Genomic DNA, 23141 nt, shown 5'->3' on the forward strand with positions numbered 1-23141 from the left:
ATCTACGGCTGGGGTCCCCAACATGATGCCCCCTTCTGTGGCAGCCGTTTTGTGGCTGCGCCCCCACACCATGTCAGAATTCCACAGGTGCCCACGGGCTCCGAAAGGGTGGGTTCCTCCAAGTTCACGGTACTGTGAACAGAGGACTTGGGTTCATTTCGAACCCCAGCTCGTTAGGGGTGGCTTTGCACATTTTGTTTGGGAAAGATCCATGGCGCAGTTCTGTGTCTGTCTGCTGCAGTGGAATTAAACAGGAGTCTCAGAGCATCTTGAAGACCAGGCCTCGGATTCAGCAGGAGCTCACAGGAGCACAGTTCCTGAACCTTTCTGAGGGTTCTCTCTCTTCCTCCGCACCTACCTTGTTCACGGAATAATAGGTGTAGCTGCATAACAATCCCTGGATTAGGAGAGCGAGCAGCCAGCCAGCTACCAGGGGCTTTGCCATGCCCCCAGCAGCCCTCATGAACCCCTGGAGAAGCCCACACCACCCTTTCTCCACTTCGTATGTGATTTTGGGTTGCGGGTGGCTTGCTGGCCTTTTGACTGAAGAAGAAGAAGAAGATATTGGATTTATATCCCGCCCTCCACTCCGAAGAGTCTCAGAGCGGCTCACAATCTCCTTTCCCTTCCTCCCCCACAACAGACACCCTGTGAGGTGGGTGGGGCTGGAGAGGGCTCTCACAGCAGCTGCCCTTTCAAGGACAACCTCTGCCAGAGCTATGGCTGACCCAAGGCCATGCTAGCAGGTGCAAGTGGAGGAGTGGGGAATCAAACCCAGTTCTCCCAGATAAGAGTCCGTACACTTAACCACTGCACTAAACTGGCTCTCCTGTGGGGGATGGGCGACAAGGAGAGCCCCAGGTGGGCGAGGCCTGCTTGGGCTGGCTGGATCTCTAGCCAGCCCAAGCAGGCCTCGCTCACCCGGGGCTCTCCTTTCTTGCATCAGGTTGCTTCTGGCTGGGGGGGAGCATATGCTAATGAGTTGTGCTCATGAGCTCCACCACGTATTTTTCTCCAAAACAACCTCTGTTGAAGACTAATACGCTTGGGTTTATTTCCTTTATATCCTGCCTTTTACCCCAGTGGGAATGCATGGCAGCTTACATCATTCTTCTCCTCCGCTTTATCCTCACAACCATCCTGCGATGTAGGTTAGGCTGAGAGGGGATGACCGGTCCAAGGTCACCCAGTGAGATTTCACGGTGCGGGTGTTGATTTGAACCTGGGTCTCCCAGATCCTAGTCTGCACTTCACTGCGCCACGCTGGCTCTCAAGTGTACATGGACTAGAACTAGAACCCACGTTGAACACCAAATCCCAATGGACCCCCTAAGCAAGGTCGCTGTTGTGTACTCAGACTGGCAGTGGCTGTCCAGAGCCTCAGGAAAGGAGCTTCTCATCAGCTTCTGCCACATCCTTTTACCTGGAGAGCCCAGGGACGGTACCTGAGACCCACTGCAGGCCGAGCAGAGGCTCCACTTTTGGGCCACAGCCCTTCTCATGCGACCAAGAAAAGCGCGGGGGCCATTCACTAGCAATACCAGACTAAATACTGGTAGTGGGGGGGGGGGAAGGGAGCCTTCCCCAGATGGTGCTCATTTGTAGTCAGGTTTTTCAAGACCCCAAGGCCCACGGCCCTTTAAAAGGGGGCGAGATTGTAACTACCAAGCTGCCCTGCAGCAGTCATATGAACATATGAAGCTGCCTTATACTGAATCAGACCTTTGGTCCACCAAAGTCAGTATTGTCTTCTCAGACTGGCAGCGGCTCTCCAGGGTCTCAAGCTGAGGCTTTTCACGCCTACTTGCCTGGATCCTTTTTTTTTTTTTTTTGGAGATGCCAGGGATTGAACCTGGGACCTTCTGCTTCCCAAGCAGATGTTCTACCACTGAGCCACCGTCCCTCCCCAAAGGTACGGGATGGGCCCACGTGGGCAGGGCTGATGGTCCGAAGCCGCAGAACAAAGTTTTGAGTCCAGTCAGGCATCCGTAAGGCCAACAAAGGTTTATTCGTGGGCCTTGAATGCAAGCGGACTCTAACTTAGTGCAGGAACTGGATGGAACGACATGGGATGGGATAAGCTGCGACGGTTGAGTGGTGGCCGCAAAGCCAAGGGTGTTCCAGCATCGCCTTCCCTGCAGTGGCCAGCCAAATGCGTGTCTGCTCCCACTGGGCAGCACTGGTGCCAGGCTACAGGTGGCGAAACCCCATTCTTCGTGGCGGGCAAACAGACGCTCTCAAAGAGGGTGGGCCACAAAAGATTACAGAGGACCCCGCAGCCTTCAGAAACTCAGCCCTGGCATACGAGTGTCAAAGCACTACATGGGGCTGCCCCGTGCCCAACCCGGAAACTGCAGCTAGTGCAGAACGCGGCAGCCAGACTGTTAGTGGGACTCCCTAAACGGGAGCACATACAGCCTAAGCTGCGGAACTGCACTGGCTGCCGATTGAATACCGGATTCGTTACAAGGTGCGGGTTATTACCTTTAAAGCCCTATATGGCCGAGGACCTGCCCAGAGGCGTCACTAGGGTGGGTTGCACCCTGGGGTGTAACTGATTCAAGTCACCCCCCCCCCAATTGGGCATCACCCCTTTTGGAGGGCTGCGTCACCCCCTCCGCACACAACCCCACCCACTTCACATGGCCCCTCCCTCATCCACCCTCTGGTCACATGACCAGCCCCCGTAATCCAAGATACCAGTTTTGCAGCATTTAAGTTTCCCCCACTCACCCACACGCTTTTAGCTGAGCCGGCGGCAGCGCGGCCTTGGTTTCAGAATCCCGGCCAGCCCACACACAGCAGCAGCGTTCTAGTCCCAAGGCCAGCCCCTTCCTGTTGGGGGGGGGTCATGGGTCAGTGCCTGGGGCCAATGAGAATGCTCTGGGGGAGGGCCGATGGCCCCCTTGGCCCCGCCCTAGTGACGCCACTGGACCTGCCTACCTTAGGGACCGTCTCTCCCCATATGTTCCCCAGAGAGTGCTGCGATCTAGCTCGCAAAATCTGCTGACAATCCCTGGGCCGAAGGAGGCCAAATTGAAAGCTACGAGGGAGAGGGCCTTCTCGGTTACAGCTCCCCGCGGGTGGAACCAGTTACCAGAAGAGGCACGGGACTTGCGGGACCTTAACCAGTTCCGCCGGGCCTGCAAGACCGGCTTTTTAATGTGGAATTCCCATTATGCAAAGCGATGCTATATTTGTAGCACCAAACTAATCTGTGGTTTTAAATTCTGGTTTTATTGATGTTTTAATGCTTAACTGAGGAACAATTGTAAATTGGGGTATTTGATTTCGTTTTATCATTGTACTACCATATGCTGTATTTTATGTTATGTGAGCTGCCCTGAGCCTGTTTCGGCGGGGAGGGCGGGATATAAATTAAAAATTATTATTATTATTATTGTTATTAAAGCAGACCGGTTCTTTTTATCACGCACAAGTAGGCCGGGCACACTGGGCAGGGAGACCAGCAGATTTCAGGCAACCTGGCTTCCAGCCAAATGGTCCGTTGTACAAAAATATCAAAACTATTGTGCAAAACACACACTCTTGAATGGTTTATACAAAATTAAGTAAATTGTATTATGTCATATAATGAACAGCCTACAAAAGTAGGCATACAATCAGAAATTAAAGCCAAACAAGAGTCTCAAATACAGTATTTCAGAGAGGACCCCTCACAGTCTCTAAATTTTCCAAATAGAGTACTAAGACTCAATAATAAAGTTCCACAGGAGTCCCTCCGTTGCTTGTTGGCTTCTGAAGGAAAAATTCTTGCCTTCACGCAAACTCCGGCGTTGATTGCGTTCTGCTGCTCCTGCAGCTTCCTCGTAAGCCAACTGAAACTTCCAAGTTCTCTCTCAAGCGCCCATTTCAGTATCTTAATTGGCGGCTTAAGAGAGTACTAAGACTCAACAACAAAGTTCCAGTGTGTGTGTGTTTTGCACAATATTTTTGATATTTTTGCATTCTATATATTGTGCTGCCATTGTTCTTTTGCTTTGAAATGGTCTGTGGTGGCAAATCTTTCCACTCCTTTCGGTGGGTCCAGATCGCATTCCGAGGTTTCCGAGCTGGCATCTAGGAAGGATGAGCAGAAAAGGAAGGATCCTGCAGATGAAGGCTTCCAGCAAGTTCCCAAGTAGGAGTCAGAGGATTGGGGTGGGGGGAGGGAAGAGTTCTTTTTCTGCTTGCCCCTTTGGAAACCCCGTTGGAAACCTGTCAAAAGAGTGAGTCCTGGGCTACGGAGAGGCCTCCGCTCTGCCTGCTGCCCTGCATTCAATTCCTGGCACCTCCTCCAGCACAAAGAATTAACTAGTGGGTGATGTATCTGGGAAGTGGGAAGCCCAGGTCTGAATCCCGACTCTGCCATGGAAGCTGGCTGGGTGACCTTGGGCCAGTCACCTCTCTCAGCCCAGCCTACCGACAAAGATTGTTGTGAGGATGAAATGGAAGCAAGAAGAATAACGGGGTGGGTGAGTGGGGGGACAGTGTAAATGAAGAAAATAAAGACATAAACAAGTGAGTAGATCCCAGCAGGCAGCCGTGTCGGTCTGAAGCAGTTGAACAAAGCAGGAGTCAAGTGGCACCTTTAAGACCAGCCCAGTTTTATTTAGAATGTAAGCTTTCGTGTGCTCTTAAGCACGCTTCTGGATTCCTCCACTGATGAAGTGTGCTTAAGAGCACACGAAAGCTCATCACAAGATTGCCTTGATTGGAATTGTCAAAACCAATAGATATCTTAACAAAAAAGATTCATAACGTAAAATATCAAAACGTCAATGACGCATAGTTCAGAGGCAATATAATATGTGACAACTGATGTATTTTAAGAAAGTATTGCAGACGTAGACTTGTATTCTTTGAAAGTATCTTTTACGCAGAATAAGATCAATGTGTACTTTCGTTTTCTATCCTCCCTACCCCTAATTTCTTGAAACCAATCAAACTTTTCAAAACTCAGGAGCGCACGAAAGCTTAGGTTCCAAATAAAAATCAGTTGGTCTTAAATAAACAAGTGAGGCGGGTGTTCCGGTCCGGGTGGAGTGGTGCCAGATCCCAGCCTGGCTCCAAATCTGCGGCAGGTGACAAAGGAGGCCTCCCTTACCTGTCCAGAAGCCCTGCCGGCTGTGGGGGCGGGGAGGGGGCCCTGCTTCTGCCTGTGAGGGGCAACAGGGCGCAATGGGTGGGTGCTCCGCCCTTCTTGCCTGATTCCTACACCACACTTCCCATACCTCCCTTCTAGTGCTCCCATAGGCCTGGCCAGGGGACTGGCCTTTCCTCCCAGACAGCAGGAGGGATTTTGAGGGGGGGGGGAGACAGAGTGCCTTCTGGAAAATGCAAGGATTGAATTAGCAGGGGGCGCAAACGGGAGGGAGGAGCACACAGCTCTTAACCCACCCCCAGCCCAGCAGTCTCCAGCCCCTTTCCCTGGGGCAGGACGACCCGCCCCTCCCCTGGAGAGCCGGTTTGGTGTAGTGGTTAAGTGTACGGACTCTTAGCTGGGAGAACCGGGTTTGATTCCCCACTCCTCCACTTGCACCTGCTGGCATGGCCTTGGGTCAGCCATAGCTCTGGCAGAGGTTGTCCTTGAAAAGGCAGCTGCTGTGAGAGCCCTGTCCAGCCCCACCCACCTCACAGGGTGTCTGTTGTGGGGGAGGAAGGTAAAGGAGATTGTGAGCCGCTCTGAGACTCTTCGGAGTGGAGGGCGGGATATAAATCCAATATCTTCATCTACCTCACAGGGTGTCTGTTGTGGGGGAGGAAGGTAGAGGAGATTGTGAGACGCTCTGAGACTTCGGAGTGGAGGGTGGGATATAAATCCAAAATAATCTTCTTCTTCTTCTTCTTCTTCTTCTTCTTCTTCTTCTTCTTCTTCTTCTTCTTCTTCTTCTTCTTCTTCTTCTTCTTCTCTTGCTCCCCTTTCCCCAACCCAACCCAGGGGCCCAGGCCAGGTTGCCCGGGCAATTGGAGACGCGCGGAGGCGACCATCTCCGACGGCTGCGGCTGTGGAGGGAGGGGGCGGCTCTCCTGCCTTCCCCGAGGCAGACGGCTAGCCTCGCTTCCCCCCCCCCCCCGCGCCCCCCGCGGATCTGTGCCAGGCTCAGCTTCGCCTCCCTCTCCCTGGGGGCCACTGGCTACGGGCCCTTCGGCCGCCCCTGGGCCGCGAAGGTCTGCGGGAAGGTCTCCGGGAAGCGCCCCTTTTGCGCTTCTCGCCGGGGAGGGAGCAAGCGGCCGTGGGGGGGGGGGGGCGGGGAGGGGTCCCGAGAATTGCCAGGCCAGGAATGGAGAGCTGGGGGGGGGGCGGCCTCCTGGTGGGCAGCCGGAGGGCCGCGAAGGCCGCCTGCGGGTCTCTGCCTGCCGTTTCCAGACTCTGCGGGATTCTGGCGACCAACCGCTGGGGGTTCCCGTCGGAGCCGGCGCCGAGGAAGCCGGGGGAGGCTGCGACAGGGAGATGCTCCGGCCGTCCGTCGGGCCGTCGGTGGGTGGGTGGGTGTGCGGGAGGGCAGCGCCCGCGCGCTCCAGACAGCCTCCTGTCTGGGCGGGGCGGGCGGCTGCAAAGAGGCGCTGCCATTGGCTGCCGGGCCGGGCGGATTTGCATAGCGGCAGCTATTAAAGCTTCTCCGGAGGCGCCGCGCCGGCTTCGCGGCTGCAGCGAGGCGAGCGGCGACGGGGCGGGAGCTGCCGCCAGCCGCCCTCGCAGAGGCTCGAGCGCCCGGCCAGGCGGCCCAGGGGAAGCGACGATGACCCGCCCGGCCTCTTCCTCCTGCTGCTGCTGCCGCCGCCGCTGGGCCGGGGCGGGCCGGGCGCTGCTGGGGCTGCTGCTGTGCTTGGCCGGGCTGCGGCGCGCCGCGGCGGGGAAGACCCTGCGCTACGGCACCTTGGAGGAGGACCCGCCGGGCACGGTGATCGGCACGCTGGCCGAGGAGCTGCCGGCGGCGCCGGGCGGGGAGGCGCGCAGCTTCCGCCTGCTGCAGCGCTCGGGCAACGGCTCGTGGGCGCGGGTGGAGGTGCGCGAGCGGGACGGGCAGCTGAGCGTGGGCGCCGAGCGGCTGGACCGGGAGGCGCTGTGCGCGCCGTCGGAGGCGCCGTGCGTGCTGGCCTTCGACGTGGTGAGCCTGGGCGGGCGGCGGGGCGCGGCGCAACACTTCGGCCTGGTGCACGTGGAGCTGGAGGTGCGGGACATCAACGACCACGCGCCGCGCTTCCCGCAGGCCGAGGTGGCGCTGGAGGTGTCGGAGAGCGCGGCGCCGGGCACCCGCCTGCCGCTGCCCCTGCCCCACGATCCCGACGCCGGGGCCAACGGCGTGCAGAGCTTCGCCCTGGCGCCGCCGCACGGCCCCTTCGGCCTGGAGACGCAGAGCCGAGCCGACGGACGCCGCTGCGCCGAGCTGGTGTTGCTGAGCCCGCTGGACCGCGAGGCGCAGGCCGCCTACAGCCTGGAGCTGCTGGCCAAAGACGGCGGCAGCCCGGCGCGCTCGGGCACGGCCACTCTCCGCGTGCGGGTGCTGGACGCCAACGACCACGCGCCCGCCTTCCCGCGCGGCGCGCTACTGACCGTCGAGCTGCCAGAGGACGCGCCGCCGGGCGCGCCCCTCCTCGACCTGGACGCCGCCGACCCGGACGAGGGCGCCAACGGGCAGCTGCTCTACTCGTGGGGCAGCCAGGTGCCGGCCGAGGCGCGCGCCCGCTTCGCCCTGGACGCGCGCTCGGGCCGCCTCAGCCTGCGCGCCCCCGTCGACTACGAACTCCAGCGCGCCTACGAGCTCGACGTGCAGGCCAGCGACCGCGGCGCCACCCCGCTGGCCGCCAGCTGCAAGGTGCTGGTGCGCCTCCTGGACGTCAACGACAACGCGCCCGCCCTGGCCGTCAGCGCCCTCTCGCCGCCCCCCGAGGAGGAGCCCCGCCAGCGGCCCCCCGACGCCGGCCTGCTTGCCTACGTGAGCGAGGCGGCGCCCCCCGAGAGCCTGGTGGCGCTGGTCAGCGCCTCGGACGCCGACGCCGGGGCCAACGGGCAGGTGCGCGTCGCCCTCCTGCCCGCCCCGCAGCTGCCCTTCGCCCTGCAGCGCGCCTACGAGGCCAGCTACGCCCTGCTCACCGCCGGGCCCCTGGACCGCGAGCGCGTGCCCGAGTACAACCTGACGCTGGTGGCCGAGGACCTGGGCTCGCCCCCCGCCAAGACCGTGCGCCACCTCACCGTGCGCCTGACCGACGAGAACGACAACCCGCCCCGCTTCGCCCGGCCCCGCGCCGAGGTGGCGCTGCCCGAGAACAACCCGCCCGGCGCCTACCTGGCCGCCCTCCGCGCCTCCGACCCGGACCTGGGGCCCAACGGCCAGGTCACCTACCGCCTCCTCGACAGCCAGGTCCTGGACGCCTCCATCGCCACCTACGTCTCCGTGGACCCGGCCACGGGCGCCCTCTACGCCGTGCGCGCCTTCAACTACGAGCTCCTGCGGCAGCTGGAGGTGAGCGTGCAGGCCACCGACGGCGGCTCCCCGCCCCTCTCCAGCACCGCCGTGCTCCAGGTGCGCGTCGTCGACCAGAACGACAACGCGCCCGTCATCACCCACCCGCCGCTGCGCAACGGCACCCTGGAGATCGGCGTGTCCAGCAAGGCCGCCCGCGACTCCCTGGTGACGCACGTCCAAGCCCGGGACGCCGACGCCGGCAGCAACGCCGAGCTCAGCTTCGCCCTGCTCGCCCAGCCGCAGCCGCAGCCGCCTCCCGGGGCGCTCGACCTCTTCGCCATCAGCCAGAGCACCGGCGAGATCTCCTTGGCCCGCAGCCTCTCGGAAGAGCAGCTGGGCCACGTCTATCGGGCGCTCCTGGCCGTGACCGACAGCGGCCGCCCCCCGCTCTCCACCACCGCCACCGTCAGCTTCGTGGTCACGGCCGACGCGCCGCCCCCCAGCAGCCGGGACGCCGCCGCCGCCGCCTCCAAGCCCGGCTCGTGGGAAGGGCCGGCGGTGCAGTGGGACGTCCCCTTGATCGTTATCATCGTGCTGGCCGGGAGCTGCGCCTTGCTGCTGGGCGCCATCGTCACCATCGCCACCACCTGCGACAAGCGCCGCAAGGGGAAGGAGGGGCCGGCCCCGGAGGAGGCCCTGCACGACTCCCCCCGCGAGAAGGGCAGGCAAGCGGGCCCCGCCAGCCCCGCCCCCAGCGCCTTCCAAGGGCGCTCCTTCCCCAGCCCCGAGCGCTCGCCGGCCGGCGCAGAGGTCCCCGCTTCCCAGAACAGCCGAGAGAGCACCACCAGTCTATACGACGGTCAGAGCGCGCCCCGGGAGCCCAGCGCAGAGGTACGCTTTGCCAGGAACCGGCGGGGAAGAGGGCAGCCCTGGCTTTGGGAGGTGGGGGGAGGCGGGCTTGGTCTTATTCCATCAAACGTGGCTTGCAAGTTTGTTGCCCTGAGGCTGAAGGTCCCCTGAGACCAGCGCTTTGCTCTCAGCCGAGCCGCCTCTTTTGAGCCGCCCCAGATAAGCTGATGCAAATGCCGTCTGCAAAATCAACAGGAGGAGGAAAGACAGCGCCTGCCTGCCAGAAATAAGTCACAGCCTTCTTAATCTAGCTGGGTCCTAGAGCCAGTTTGGTGTAGTGGTGAAGTGTGCGGACTCTTATCTAGGAGAACCGGGTTTGATTCCCCGCTCCTCCACTTGCAGCTGCTGGAATGACCTTGGGTCAGCCATTGCTCTGGCAGAGGTTGTCCTTGAAAGGGCAGCTGCTGTGAGAGCCCTCTCAGCCCCACCCACCTCACAGGGTGTCTGTTGTGGGGGGGGGGAAGGGAAAGGAGATTGTGAGCCGCTCTGAGACTCTTCGGAGTGGAGGGCGGGATATAAATCCAATATCTTCATCTACCTCACAGGTGTCTGTTGTGGGGGAGGAAGGGAAAGGAATTGTGAGCCGCTCTGAGACTCTCCAGAGTGGAGGGCGGGATATAAATCCAATATCTTTATCTACCTCACAGGGTGTCTTGTGGGGGAGGAAGGGAAAGGAGATTGTGAGCCGCTCTGAGACTCTCCAGAGTGGAGGGCGGGATATAAATCCAATATCTTCTTCATCTTCTTTTTGTTAGGAGGAGCTTTGCTTGAAGGGCTGACATGGGGGGGGGGGGCTTCCTTTGGTTTTAACAATCGTAGCCTCCTTGCAGCTTGTGAATGTTGCTTCTTTTCTCCCCCTCCCCCCCCCCCGCTGCTGAACCTTCCAAATCTACCCCCCTTCCTCCTGCCCTCTAGTCCTATGCCTCCACGCCCAGCTACAGCAAGGAGCCGGGCCCCCCAGCGGCCATGTGGAAGGGCCATTCCTTCAACACCATCTCGGGCCGGGAGGCAGAGAAGTTCAGCGGCAAAGACAGCGGGAAGGGCGACAGTGACTTCAACGACAGCGACTCCGACATCAGCGGGGATGCCTTGAAGAAGGATCTCATTGCTCACATGCAGAACGGTAGGGCCGGAGCACGTCCTGGAGGGGAGGGAGGAGGGGCCAGATGTTACAGAAGGCCGCTGAAGGCTTGGGGACTGAATGGGCGGAGCTCCCGCCACGCTCATCTTCGTGGGTTGCGGTTGCTGAGAGATGCTTGGGCAGTCGCTGCAGATTCCTATGCAACTCAGACCGGGAGAAAAGCACAAGGGGAGGGACGGTGGCTCAGTGGTAGAGCATCTGCTTGGTATGCAGAAGGTCCCAGGTTCAATCCCCGGCATCTCCAACTCAAAAGGGTCCAGGCAAGTAGGTGTGAAAAACCTCAGCTGGAGACCATGGAAAGCCACTAAAGGGGAGGGACGGTGGCTCAGTGGTAGAGCATCTGCTTGGTATGCACGTCCCAGGTTCAATCCTGGCATCTCCAACTAAAAAGGGTCCAGGCAAACAGGTGCGAAAAACCTCAGCTGGAGACCCTGGAGAGCCACTAAAGGGGAGGGACGGTGGCTCAGTGGTAGAGCATCTGCTTGGTATGCAGAAGATCCCAGGTTCAATCCCTGGCATCTCCAACTAAAAAGGGTCCAGGCAAATAGGTGTGAAAAACCTCAGCTGGAGACCCTGGAGAGCCATGAATGGGCTGTGGCTCAGTGGTAGAGCATCTGCTTGGTAAGCAGAAGGTCCCAGGTTCAATCCCCAGCATCTCCAACTAAAAAGGGTCCGGGCAAGTAGGTGTGAAAAAACCTCAGCTTGAGACCCTGGAGAGCCACTGCCAGTCTGAGTAGACAAGACTGACTTTGATGGACTGAAGGTCTGATTCAGTAAAAAGCAGCTTCATATGTTCCTGGGGAAAGGGGGGGGGTGGGACGGTGCATCTGCATCACTGGAGCACCGAAGATTAGAGTTTATTTTACAATCCTCTTCTAGTAAATAGTGCCCTCTTTCTCAAACTCGGTGTCCTTCTCATCACAATCTTGTGAGGTGTGGAAGACTGACCACAGAGTTCCAAGTGAGCTTTCGTAGATGCTTGAGGATTTGAGCAGACGCTTGTCCACGCCACCCTCCGTGGAGAGGGTTGTGGGAATTGTCCAGTTAGAGCAACAAGGAGGGTTTATACCCCTGCTGCGTGTTTCAGAGGGGGAAATCCCCCCTAGAGTTGTGTATGGGGGAAACACACTCCTAGGAGCAGCTAGAGTCAAGTCCAGTAGCAGCTTAGAGACCAACGAGAGGTCGGTGATATAAGGCGGATGTACATTATGGCTTTACATCTTGAGCATCTTCTTTGCATCACCCCTCCCACCTTCTGATGGGGACAGGAGGACCCGGAGATCTCCGTTCCAGCTTTTGTCTGACGGGAGCTCTCACTCTCAGACGCTCCTTCCTCAAAACTGGTTGGTTTCTGAGGTGCCTGCTGGACTCGAATCTCGGTCTTCTAGCGCAGGACCAGCTCAAGTACCGTCTGCAATTTCATCTGCAGGAGCTGCTGCAGTGGAGTAGGCAACGTCTCGGACTTGGACCAGGGAGTCTGGGTTTCAAAGCTGTTAGGCAAAACGGTTAGACACCACCTCGCAGGGATGTTGTGAAGGTAAACTGGGGGCTGGCGGGAAGATGTGATGGCTGCAATGAGTAACACCTTTAAAAGCTGAAGGGAAGCATCCGGTGGCCAAAAGGTAGATTTCTGCCGAGAAGGTTGGGGCAGCCGCTTCTGTACGGGCTTCTCTGCTTCTTCTTTAGTGCCTGTACAATGAGATGGTCCATGGAGAAGGTGGAGTAAAAAAACCCTGCATATTTACCGTGAATGCCTTTTTGGATTTGTGCAGGTAGAATTCCAGGCTGCATGCTCTCCGCATCTCTGCATATAATATCATTTAAAGATCTTGCAAGATGGAAAAGCTTTTCCAACTGCTTTCCTGTACCCATAGTTGGGAGGGACGGTGGCTCAGTGGTAGAGCATCTGCTTGGGAAGCAGAAGGTCCCAGGTTCAATCCCCGGCATCTCCAACTAAAAAGGGTCCAGGCAGGTAGGTATGAAAAACCTCAGCTAGACACCCTGGAGAGCCACTAAAGGGGAAAGACGGTGGCTCAGTAGTAGAGCATGTGCTTAGTAAGCAGAAGGCCCCAGGTTCAATTCCTGGCATCTCCCAACTAAAAAGGGTCCAGGCAAGTAGGTGTGAAAAACCTCAGCTAGAGACCCTGGAGAGCTACTAAAGGGGAGGGGAAGGTGGTTCAGTGGTAGAGCATCTGCTTGAGAAACAGAAGTTCCCAGGTTCAATCCCCGCATCTCCAACTAAAAAGGGTCCAGGCAGGTAGGTGTGAAAAACCTCAGCTAGACACCCTGGAGAGCCACTAAAGGGGAAAGACGGTGGCTCAGTAGTAGAGCATGTGCTTAGTAAGCAGAAGGTCCCAGGTTCAGTCCCCGGCATCTCCAACTAAAAAGGGTCCAGACAAGTAGGCGTGAAAAACCTCAGCTGGAGAGCCGCTGCCAGTCTGAGACGACAATACTGACTTTGATGGACCGAGGGTCTGATTCAGTAGAAGGCAGCTTCATATGTTTCTATCGAAACTAAAGTTATGTGGGAAGGAAGAATAGCCTCTTTCTGACAACACGCACAGCTCAAAGTGAAGGCCAGGGAGACTGTGCTGGGCTTCCTAACTTACCCATGCCAGTTCTCTGGGTGGCCTGTGTGGACCTCTAGGGGCACCTGAGGAGGAGGATTATGCCACGGGCATGGAGCAGATTCCCCACCAGATGGCAGTCCAGGGCTAAATGGGCAAAGGAGTTTGGCCTAGATTTTCACAAGTGACATTCTGTGCAAACTCAGGGCTGGGTGTTATGTGAAGGCAGCGCCATCCTAAACAGACTTGCAGCTTTCTGTCTGTGGGCTTACAAAGTGGAGGAACGGAAGCTCAGAGAGGTACCAAGAAGAAGAGCCCTCCTTGTGTTGTTCCCACTCCAGATGCGGGTCTGGCCAGGGTGGATTTTATTGGGCTGTTCCAAAGACTGCAAACCTGAAAGTCATCTAAGGATCTCTAAAGCAGCAGCGGATGGCCCAGGCTAGCCCAGTCTCTTCAGATCTTAGCAGGATTGGCCCTGGTTTGTACTTGGACAGGAGACCAACCAGCAAAGTCCAGGGTTGCTGCACAAAAGCAGGTAATGGCAAAAATGCCTCTGCTTATAAGAACATAAGAGAAGCCATGTTGGATCAGGCCAATGGCTGATCTAGTCCAACACTCTGTGTCACAATAGAACATAAGAGGAGCCATGTTGGATCAGGCCAATGGCCCATTCAGTCCAACACTCTGTGTCACATAAGAACATAAGAGGAGCCCTGTTGGAGCAGGCCAATGGCCCCTCCAGTCCAACACTCTGTGTCCCATAAGAACATAAGAGAAGCCATGTTGGATCAGGCCAATGGCCCCTTCAGTCCAACACTCTGTGTCACAGAAGAACACAAGAGGAGCCATGTTGGATCAGGCCAATGGTCCATCCAGTCCAACACTCTGTGTCACATAAGAACATAAGAGGAGCCATGTTGGATCAGGCCAATGGCCCCTCCAGTCCAACACTCTGTGTCACATAAGAACATAAGAGAAGCCCTGTTGGAGCAGGCCAATGGCCCCTCCAGTCCAACACTCTGTGTCACATAAGAACATAAGAGGAGCCATGTTGGATCAGGCCAGTGGCCCATCCAGTCCAACACTCTGTGTCACATAAGAACATAAGAGAAGCCCTGTTGGATCAGGCAATGGCCCCTTCAGTCCAACACTCTGTGTCACATAAGAACATAAGAGGAGCCATGTTGGATCAGGCCAATGGCCCCTCCAGTCCAACACTCTGTGTCACATTAGAACATAAGAGAAGCCATGTTGGATCTGGCCAATGGCCCATCCAGTCCAACATTCTGTGTCACACAGTGGCCAATATATGTGTGTGTGTGTGTGTATACACACACACACACATACATACATACATATATATATATATATATATATATATATATATATATATATATATATATATATATATATATATATATATATATAATATATATATATATATATATATATATATATATATATATATATATATATATATATATATATATATATATATATATATACTGTGGCTAATAGTCACTGATGGACCTCTGCTCCATATTTTTATCCAATCCCCTCTTGAAGCTGGCTATGCTTGTAGCCACCACCACCTCCTGTGGCAGTGAGTTCCTCATGTTAATCACCTTTGGGTGAACAAGGACTTTCTTTTATCCATTTTAACCCGACTGCTCAGCAATTTCATTGAATGCCCACGAGTTCTTGTATTGTGAGAAAGGAAGAAAGGGACTTCTTTCTCTACTTTCTCCATCCCATGCATAATCTTGTAAGCCTCTCTCATGTCATCCCGCAGTCGACGTTTCTCCAAGCTAAAGAGCCCCAAGTGTTTTAACCCTTCTTCATAGGGAAAGTGTTCCAACCCTTTAATCATTCTAGTTCAACTTTTCTGCACTTTTTCCAATGCTATAATATCCTTTTTGAGGTGCGGTGACCAGAACTGCACACAGTATTCCAAATGAGACTGCACCATCAATTTATACAGGGGCATTATGATACTGGCTGATTTGTTTTCAATTCCCTTCCTAATAATTCCCCGCATGGCATTGGCCTTTTTTATTGCAATCGCAGTCTTGACATTTTCAGTGAGTTCTACCATGACCCCAAGATCTCTCTCTTGGTCAGTCTCTGCCAGTCCACAACCCACCAACTTGTATTTGTAGCTGGGATTCTTGGCCCCAATGTGCATTACTTGGCACTTGGCCACATTGCTCATCTCTTGGCTGCGGCTTGATGGCACCTTCCACCACCAAACTAGCAATCTGGTGAAGATTCTTCATTTTCAAATCAGTTGAACTTTTTGTTGCTGTTATTGTTATTTCCAGAATGGCAAACCGTCTCTGAACGCCCCTTGCCATGAATACCCCATGGAGTCACCAATGTGTTGGCTGTGATTCAATGCAACTGAACATACATGTGTGCAATCCCAATCCAAATTAGTGGGGGATGGCTTCAAAGTCACGGCTCCTCAAGGTACCGTGTAGTTTCTCCAATAAACCTTTTGCTGGGCAGGGCCATAATTCCCAGTCTGTTTTGTTGCTTCCTCCTTCTAGGGCTGTGGGCGTGCACTGCAGAATGCAAGATCCTGGGCCATTCAGACCGGTGCTGGAGCCCCTCCTGCGGGCGCCCCAATCCTCACGCCTCCCCCCACCCCAAGGCCCAGCTCTCCACCTTCTGCAAAAAGCACCTCGCTCCCCAGGGACTCACTGCACCGGGACCACTTCTACCAGGCACAGCTGCCCAAGACGGTGGGGCTGCAGAGCGTCTACGAGAAGGTCCTGCATAGGGATTTTGAGAGGACACTCACGCTGCGATCCCCTCCTCACCCAGGGCGGCTGCCAGACCTCCAGGAGATCTCAGTGCCCTTATTCCAGGACTCTCCTGTGCACTACTTAGGGCCTTCCTCGGATGCTACTCAGAAAGTTTAAAATGGCCGCTTGGCACTTATCTTGAACTGAAGCTCACAAGCGCCAGGACCTAGGCATCACTTCAGAAGAAGGTGTTGGGCCCAGAACTCAGATTTCCAAAGTCATGCATCCACCTGGGCTCGTCGTTCTTTTCTGCATTGCAGGCTGGTTGATGAGGACAAGACTCCTGAGCATGTGCCAGGTGTCTTTCCCACAGGTCAGTGGCCACAGCCATCTCCTTCAGGTTTCCGAGAGTCCAGGGAAAGTGGTACCCTGTTGCCTCTCTTTAAAAAAAAGAAACTGCTTTCTGCTCTAGCATGCCCCCCCCCCCGCCACAGTCACAGTGCACATTGCTAGCTAGGCCATTCCCAAGAGTTCTTAAATTATTGACCGGGCTCAGTGGTGTACAGAGGAATTCTAAAAAATGTGCCTTACTATACATCTACACATGTGTCCCTCTTTGTGTGTGTATGTATATGATGTGCGTATGTACATAGGCGTGCGTGTGTTGGGAAAGGTTTCCAATTGAGTCGATACTGTTTGGTATTTGCAAACAAAAAATAATTTGTAGTTAAATGTAATTTTTATGAAATGTGCAGTACTTAATTTCCCCCCACCCCCGACGTTGCTCTTTGGTTTCACTCATGAGCCACCTTCTTATGTAGGTTTTGGGTTTGTTTGTTTTTTTAAAAAAAATCTGTATATCATGTAATATAAAGTTTGTACATAAGGGAGAATTCCATTCTATTTTTATATAAGAGAAGCTGAGGAACAAAACCAGTCGTTCTTGCCAGAGAGTCAGCCTGCAAGGACTTCGCACAGGAGAAAAAGAACTCTGAATCCTTTTGGGATCCCATAAGTGAGAAAGGCGGACTGTAAATAATTATTGGAACTTTCTTTTTCACTGCTGAATGACAACTTAATTTAAAGCATACTGGGACGCCTGCCTGGCCAAGCGCGACTTGTGGGGTTTTTTTTCCGTCCGTGATCAATTTCAAACACAGCATGATTTAATGACTTTGTGTCCCTTAGATACACCCTAAATAAAGGACTTTTTGTTTGTTTGGAGAGGCTCTCAAGGTGTGTGTGTGTATAACAAGACTGCAAGTAAAGGCAAAGCCCAGGAAATACCAGGCTTTGGCAGCATTTGGAGGCAACTCCTCAGTGATGCTTCTGCAGGCCATTTGGTGGGCTGTGTGAGGCAAATCTTGGACCCCTTTGTTCCATACAGGGAACAGAGGCTGGTCCAGAGTCCCCACGCCGGAAGCCCTGAGGTGCAGGTTCTCAGCCAGCGCCCAATTCAGATTGTGATGGTGACACACATCTCAGCTCCCGCCCAATTCTGTGATGGTGACACACATCTCAGCTCCCGCCCAATTCAGATCGTGATGGTGACACACATGCCAAAAGGGCTGTTTGTCCCCTGGAAAAACCTGGGGGTACACTCGTGTCCCTCATGAGGTTTGGGGTTCAGAAAATGGTGCAGGGGAGACTGAAGCCCCTTCAGCATTTGAATTGGGCATACCACACAGGAATTGAGAACCTGCGATTTGTGTGTTTTAGGCAGCATGGGAAGCCTGGACCCAACCAGCTCACACCATAATGTGTAAAAGAAAAAAGAAAAAAGGCCATTGTTCAGAACAATGCAACAGAGAGGTTCTGCCGGCCCTGCTAAGCTTGCTTGTCACATTGTGGTGCATTCACACTTCACAATTTTAGGTGTAACGTTGGAGTGAGGGGACCAACTATGGCACTTCATACTGAAAATACAATGCCAGGAAGTGGCTCGTCTCAAAACAGATTCTTCAGCTGCTTCGCAGTTGAAATCGGGTAGATTCTGCTGCTCTCTTTCTTAGATATTTTCTGTCTGGAGGTGACGCACAAGAGAGGGGCTTGAGAAATCCAAGTGGGAAGGACCAGGTGTGCAAGAAGGCAAGAGGAAGGGGTGAGTCAAGGAGTGTTGGGGAAACAGTAGCAAAATGTGGTAAGTGGACTGGATATGGGTGATTTGTAGGATGAACAGTTGCAAAAGTGATTCCCCTTCCGACTGGGATATAAGGACTCGGGGATCTGCATTCCTACCTATATCTGATGAAGGAAGCTTAGACTCTCACAAGTTTATACGCTTAAAAACTTTGTCTTTAAGGTGCCGCTGGATTTGAATCTAGCTGTTTACTAAGGAATCCTGGAAGCTGTAATTTCAGGATGTAGGAGAAAATTAGGTATCTCTAACAGAATTATGTATTGTTATGTACAAAACCCACAATACGTAACAATGAGAATCATAATGATAATAAATCTTGTCTTATATTGGTATCTAACAGAATTCTTAGTGCCCTCCTCAAACCTGGAACCCTGGCATAAACTTACACAAACCAAATGGGAGTTTGTGGCATAGCTCCGCTCAAACGGCAGGAGGCAGAAGAAGGAATTTGGGCAATTGTGCAGGTTATCATGCCAGGGTGAGAAAACCACTAGAAAATACACTACATCAAATAGAAGACCATCAACATATATAATGAAAGTATAAACTAATATGCCTATATAGGGCAAAATTTATACAAAGTTATTCCAATTATTAATTATGAATCTGATTCAAAAAGCACTTCAGAAATTACATCCAAATAAAGTTACAGCAGATTTCACATATAAAAGAGATGCTAGGTAGCAATTTACAAAAATATGAGCGCTCTCCACACTACTAAATAGCAGACAGTGAAAAATGCACACACACACACTTGCTGCCTTTTTGTGTGCACTGCTTGAACTCTCACATCATGTACACAATTTTGCAGATGATGAGAGACTTGTTCCAGACAACCAACTGAAGGTTTAGTCCAGCAAGTCTTAAAAACAAAGAATCCAAGTGCGTAAGTTCCAGATGAGCAGAATTGCATTTCTGGATATACAATGATTTCACACAAGGAAGTCACTTCATCAGCTTGCTTCTTGGGTAGTATTTTGCTTAGCCTGAACTTAAACAGACCCCAATAATAATAAGAAGAAGATCTTGGATTTATATCCCGCCGTCCACTCCAAAGAGTCTCAGAGCGGCTCACAATCTCCTTTACCTTCCTCCCCCACAACAGACACCCTGTGAGGTGGGTGGGGCTAGAGAGGGCTCTCACAGCAGCTGCCCTTTCAAGGACAGAGTCTCATAGCGGCTCACAATCTCCTTTCCCTTCTTCCCCCACAACAGACACCCTGTGAGGTGGGTGGGGCTGGAGAGGGCTCTCACAGCAGCTGCCCTTTCAAGGACAGTCTCATAGCGGCTCACAATCTCCTTTCCCTTCTTCCCCCACAACAGACACCCTGTGAGGTGGGTGGGGCTGGAGAGGTATCTCCCAGCAGCTGCCCTTTCAAGGACAACCTCTGCCAGAGCTATGGCTGACCCAAGGCCATGCTAGCAGGTGCAAGTGGAGGAGTGGGGAATCAAATCTCGGTTCTCCCAGATAAGAGTCCGCACATTTAACCACTACACCAAACTGGCTCTCCAGTTTATAAGGATAAATAGTTCTCTACAATGCGGTCTGGAGAGATGGGAAGGTGTTACTGATGTGCAGGTTGAGACCATGTAGTAGTAGAGAACTGCTTATTGGGAACAGAATGTGTTGTGGGGGATGTGTCTGAATGCCTTCCGCTGCCCCTTGGCCATCCACTGTTTGTCCTTGGTTGAAATCCCATCTGGAGTTCTGATGAGACCCAGAGTCATGATGGGAGCAAACCATAAAAGGCATAACATCTGGCCGTAAGGAAAAGGAAATTGGTGCTTTCTGTGGATGATTCCCAAGAACAAGAAAACCACACTGGTAAGAGTGAGGACTTGTTTCTAGTCACTGTTTGTATAATATAGTGGGTTCAAAGCATCGGAGGAACGGTGGCTCAGTGGTAGAGCATCTGCTTAGGAAGCAGAAGGTCCCAAGTTCAATCCCTGGCATCTCCAAAAAAAGGGTCCAGGCAAATAGGTGTGAAAATCCTCAGCTTGAGACCCTGGAGAGCCGCTGCCAGTCTGAGAAGACAATACTGACTTTGATGGGTCTGATTCAGTATAAGGCAGTATTCAGTATATTCAGTATTCAGTATAAGGGTCTGATTCAGTATAAGGCAGCTTCATATGTTCATCAAGAAGACGAGGCAATAGTGAAAACAGCTCTTTATTAAAGGCAGCATGATATAGAGCTGCCCGAACAAGACTTAAGACACCAGCCGATGGGGCTGTAACTATATACAACTCTGGTTTCCCGCATTAGCAGGTCATTGGTCCGTTCAAACCGGCCGGGGCCCTGTGATTGGTGCAGGGCAGCAGGTATCGTACTGCTGCCCATTGTTCCTTGGTCCCCAAGTTCCATTCTTCCAGCTCCAATGAGCTAAATAGGAATACCCAGATCCCGATACCTGATTCAACGTACATAACAGTTTGGCTCGTGGAAGCCAGGTTTCACCTTGTGGCAGTCAAAGAGATGGCCATTTAGTTTTCCCCCATGGGCACAGGGCAAATGTCACAGCCAAGACCCCATCGCAGGGGAGGCAAAAGGGGATCTTAAACACTTATCGGTGTATGGAAGGAGAACGTTTGGTGCGCTGGATGTGTCAGAAGTGGGAACTCTGTGCCTTGGTTCCTCCGCAAGATGCCACAAAGCTCCCCTGTGCCAAACTAAAACTGCCACCCCAATGAAAACTATCCTGGGAAGTCTCAGATGCCCCAAATAAACAGGGAATAAAAAACCCCTCTTCACGTTAGGATTGCCAGCAGGCCTGGAGACAGACATTCCATCCTTTTAATAAAGGCCCAGTGGGATGCAGTTTATCAAGTGATATTGATTACCTCTTCAAATGAAGCCTCTGTCAAAGAGACAGAACCAGTTTGGTGTAGTGGTTAAGTGTGCGGACTCTTATCTGGGAGAGCCGGGTTTGATTCCCCACTCCTCCACTTGCACCTGCTAGTATGGCCTTGGGTCAGCCATAGTTCTGGTAGGAGTTGTCCTTGAAAGGGCAGCTGCTGGGAAAGCCCTCTCAGCCCCACCCACCTCACAGGGTGTCTGTTGTGGAGGAGGAAGGTAAAGGAGATTGTGAGACTCTTCAGAGTGGAGGGCGGGATATAAATCCAATATCTTCTTCTTCTTCTTCTTCTTTCCCCAAATCCTGCTGGTAACTCTACAGTTGTGTGAATCTGATGGCTGGCTACTTCTGATCACTCTTCAACATTCAATAAGGAATTGATGAGTTTTGGGAGGAGGTGGGAATCTGGTCGACTGCATTTTCCCCCCTCAAAGCTTTATAAAACAGGTTAGTTTTGCCATCTCCAAGACTAGCCCAAAACCTGTGCTTTGCTATGTCATTTAACTACCTTTGAGATTTTTTTTGTTTTAGGTAGAAAGGGAGTTTTGGTTTTGGAAGATTTAGAAACTCAATTGCCATCCTGACTGTTACGAACAATGCCTATTCTGGTTTAGAACTGACTTCCCCTTTTGGTCGGCACAACAACCCTGTGAGGTAGGTTAGGCTGAAAGTCTGTGAGTGGTCTGAACTCAAAGTGTAGACCAAAACAGGAGGGAAATGAGCTTAGCAGGGTATAATGACACAGAGTCACGCCTGCAAAGCAGCCGTTTTCTCCAGGGGAGCTGATCTCTGCCATCTGAAGAGCAGTTGTAATTCTGAGTGATCTCCTGCCGTCAACTGGGAGTGGCAACAATAATTCCCCAGGAGAAGTGGCTGGTTTGGAGGGTGGAGTCTATGGCATTGTATCTGTTGGAGGTCCCACCCCTCCTCAAACCCCACCGTCTCCATGCTCCATCCCTCAAATCTTCAGGAATTTTCCAACATGGAGTTGGCAACCCTACGTCCTTCGAAGCAGCAGTAGCAATGTTATTACACAGGTCGGGGGTTGGGCTGGGTGTTAATGAGTCAGTCGGGGCACCCGTTCAGTTGTCTGCAGTCTCTGTTAACTGATTTCCAGCCCCTCAGAACAAAGAACTGCACACTTGAGCAATCAGAGGGGGGGGGTGCTTCAACTGTCTGCAGTCTCTGTTAACTGATGGCCACCTCAGAACACAGACCTTCACACCTGACCAATGGGGAAAAGGATGGAAGAGGGCAGCAGACCACCTTGCACCCAGCAAAGCTTTAACCCCTTGGGAAAACACATTTTACCCCTTATACTTATGGATCGAATTTCTAAAAACCCCTTCTTAGTGGGTGTTGATGTCATGGAAGGAATGCACTCCCTGAATTTTGGGTATTTAGGTCCAGGGGTTTGGGCTGGGCACTGATGATCTGTCCGGACACTTGTTTTTATAAAGACAGATGATCTTGAACCCTCGTTCAACCGGCCCCCCCTTCCCTGGGCTGTGCAGTGATGATACAAGCAATGAAATCGTTCCTAAAATCATCCCTATGTCATAGTTTAGGAATGATTTTGGCATAGCACAGGAAGAGCCATGTAAGGGCACCCGCACTACCTCCGGCTGCTCAAGGGAAATGATGGGGCTGCATCTCTCTTAGGGTTGCCAACCTCCAGGGAGGGCACGGAGACCTCCCAGAATTAGAACTGATCTCCACCTACAGAGGTTAGTTCTCCTGGAGGAAAGAGCAACTTCAGAGGGTGGACTTTATGGAATCATCTCTCCACGGAGCTCTGCCCCCTCCCCAAACGCCTCCTTCTCTGAGCTCTGCCCCCCAACCAGGGGTGGAATTCCAGCAGGATCTCCTTTGCATATTGGGCCACACACCCCTGACGTAGCCAATCCTCCAAGAGCTTACAAAAAAGAGCCTTGTAAGCCCTTGGAGGATTGGCTACATAGGGGAGGTGTGGCCTAATATGCAAAGGAGCTCCTGCTAGAATTCCACCCCTGCCCCCAACTTCCAGAAATTTCCCAAACCAGATCTGGGAACCTTATGTCTCTCTTGCTTGCTCAGGGTTTGGAATCAAATGCTATGGAAATACAGCAGCAGACAGTCTAGTGATGTAATGATGGGTCAAACGACACATTTCTAGAACAGCTGTGGGGATAATAGTAACCGGGGGAGGGGGTTGTTGTAGGCGCTTCCTTCCACTGCTTCTCAAATGCATCTCGCCTTCTTCTAAGGATGCTCTGCAATAGAGATGGGGGTGGGGGAGGGAGTGTATGGAAATTCCCCATCGGGTTGCCAACCTCCCATTGGGACCTGAAGATATGGAATTACAACTGATCTCTAGATGTCAAATGGAGAA

At 53.4% G+C, this 23141-nt stretch overlaps 1 protein-coding gene across 1 annotated transcript; it reads left to right on the forward strand.

Annotated features, from left to right (window-relative positions):
• Positions 1-6284: 6284 nt before the first annotated feature.
• PCDH8 (protocadherin 8) lies at positions 6285-15952 on the forward strand. The gene is given in 4 exon segments (XM_060235225.1): positions 6285-9302; positions 10236-10443; positions 15578-15702; positions 15704-15952. Coding segments are annotated over 4 exon segments (3600 nt in total).
• The last annotated feature ends 7189 nt before the right edge of the window (positions 15953-23141 follow it).

The sequence above is a fragment of the Heteronotia binoei genome, chromosome 3 (assembly GCF_032191835.1).
Source record: "Heteronotia binoei isolate CCM8104 ecotype False Entrance Well chromosome 3, APGP_CSIRO_Hbin_v1, whole genome shotgun sequence".
Taxonomy (NCBI): domain Eukaryota; kingdom Metazoa; phylum Chordata; class Lepidosauria; order Squamata; family Gekkonidae; genus Heteronotia; species Heteronotia binoei.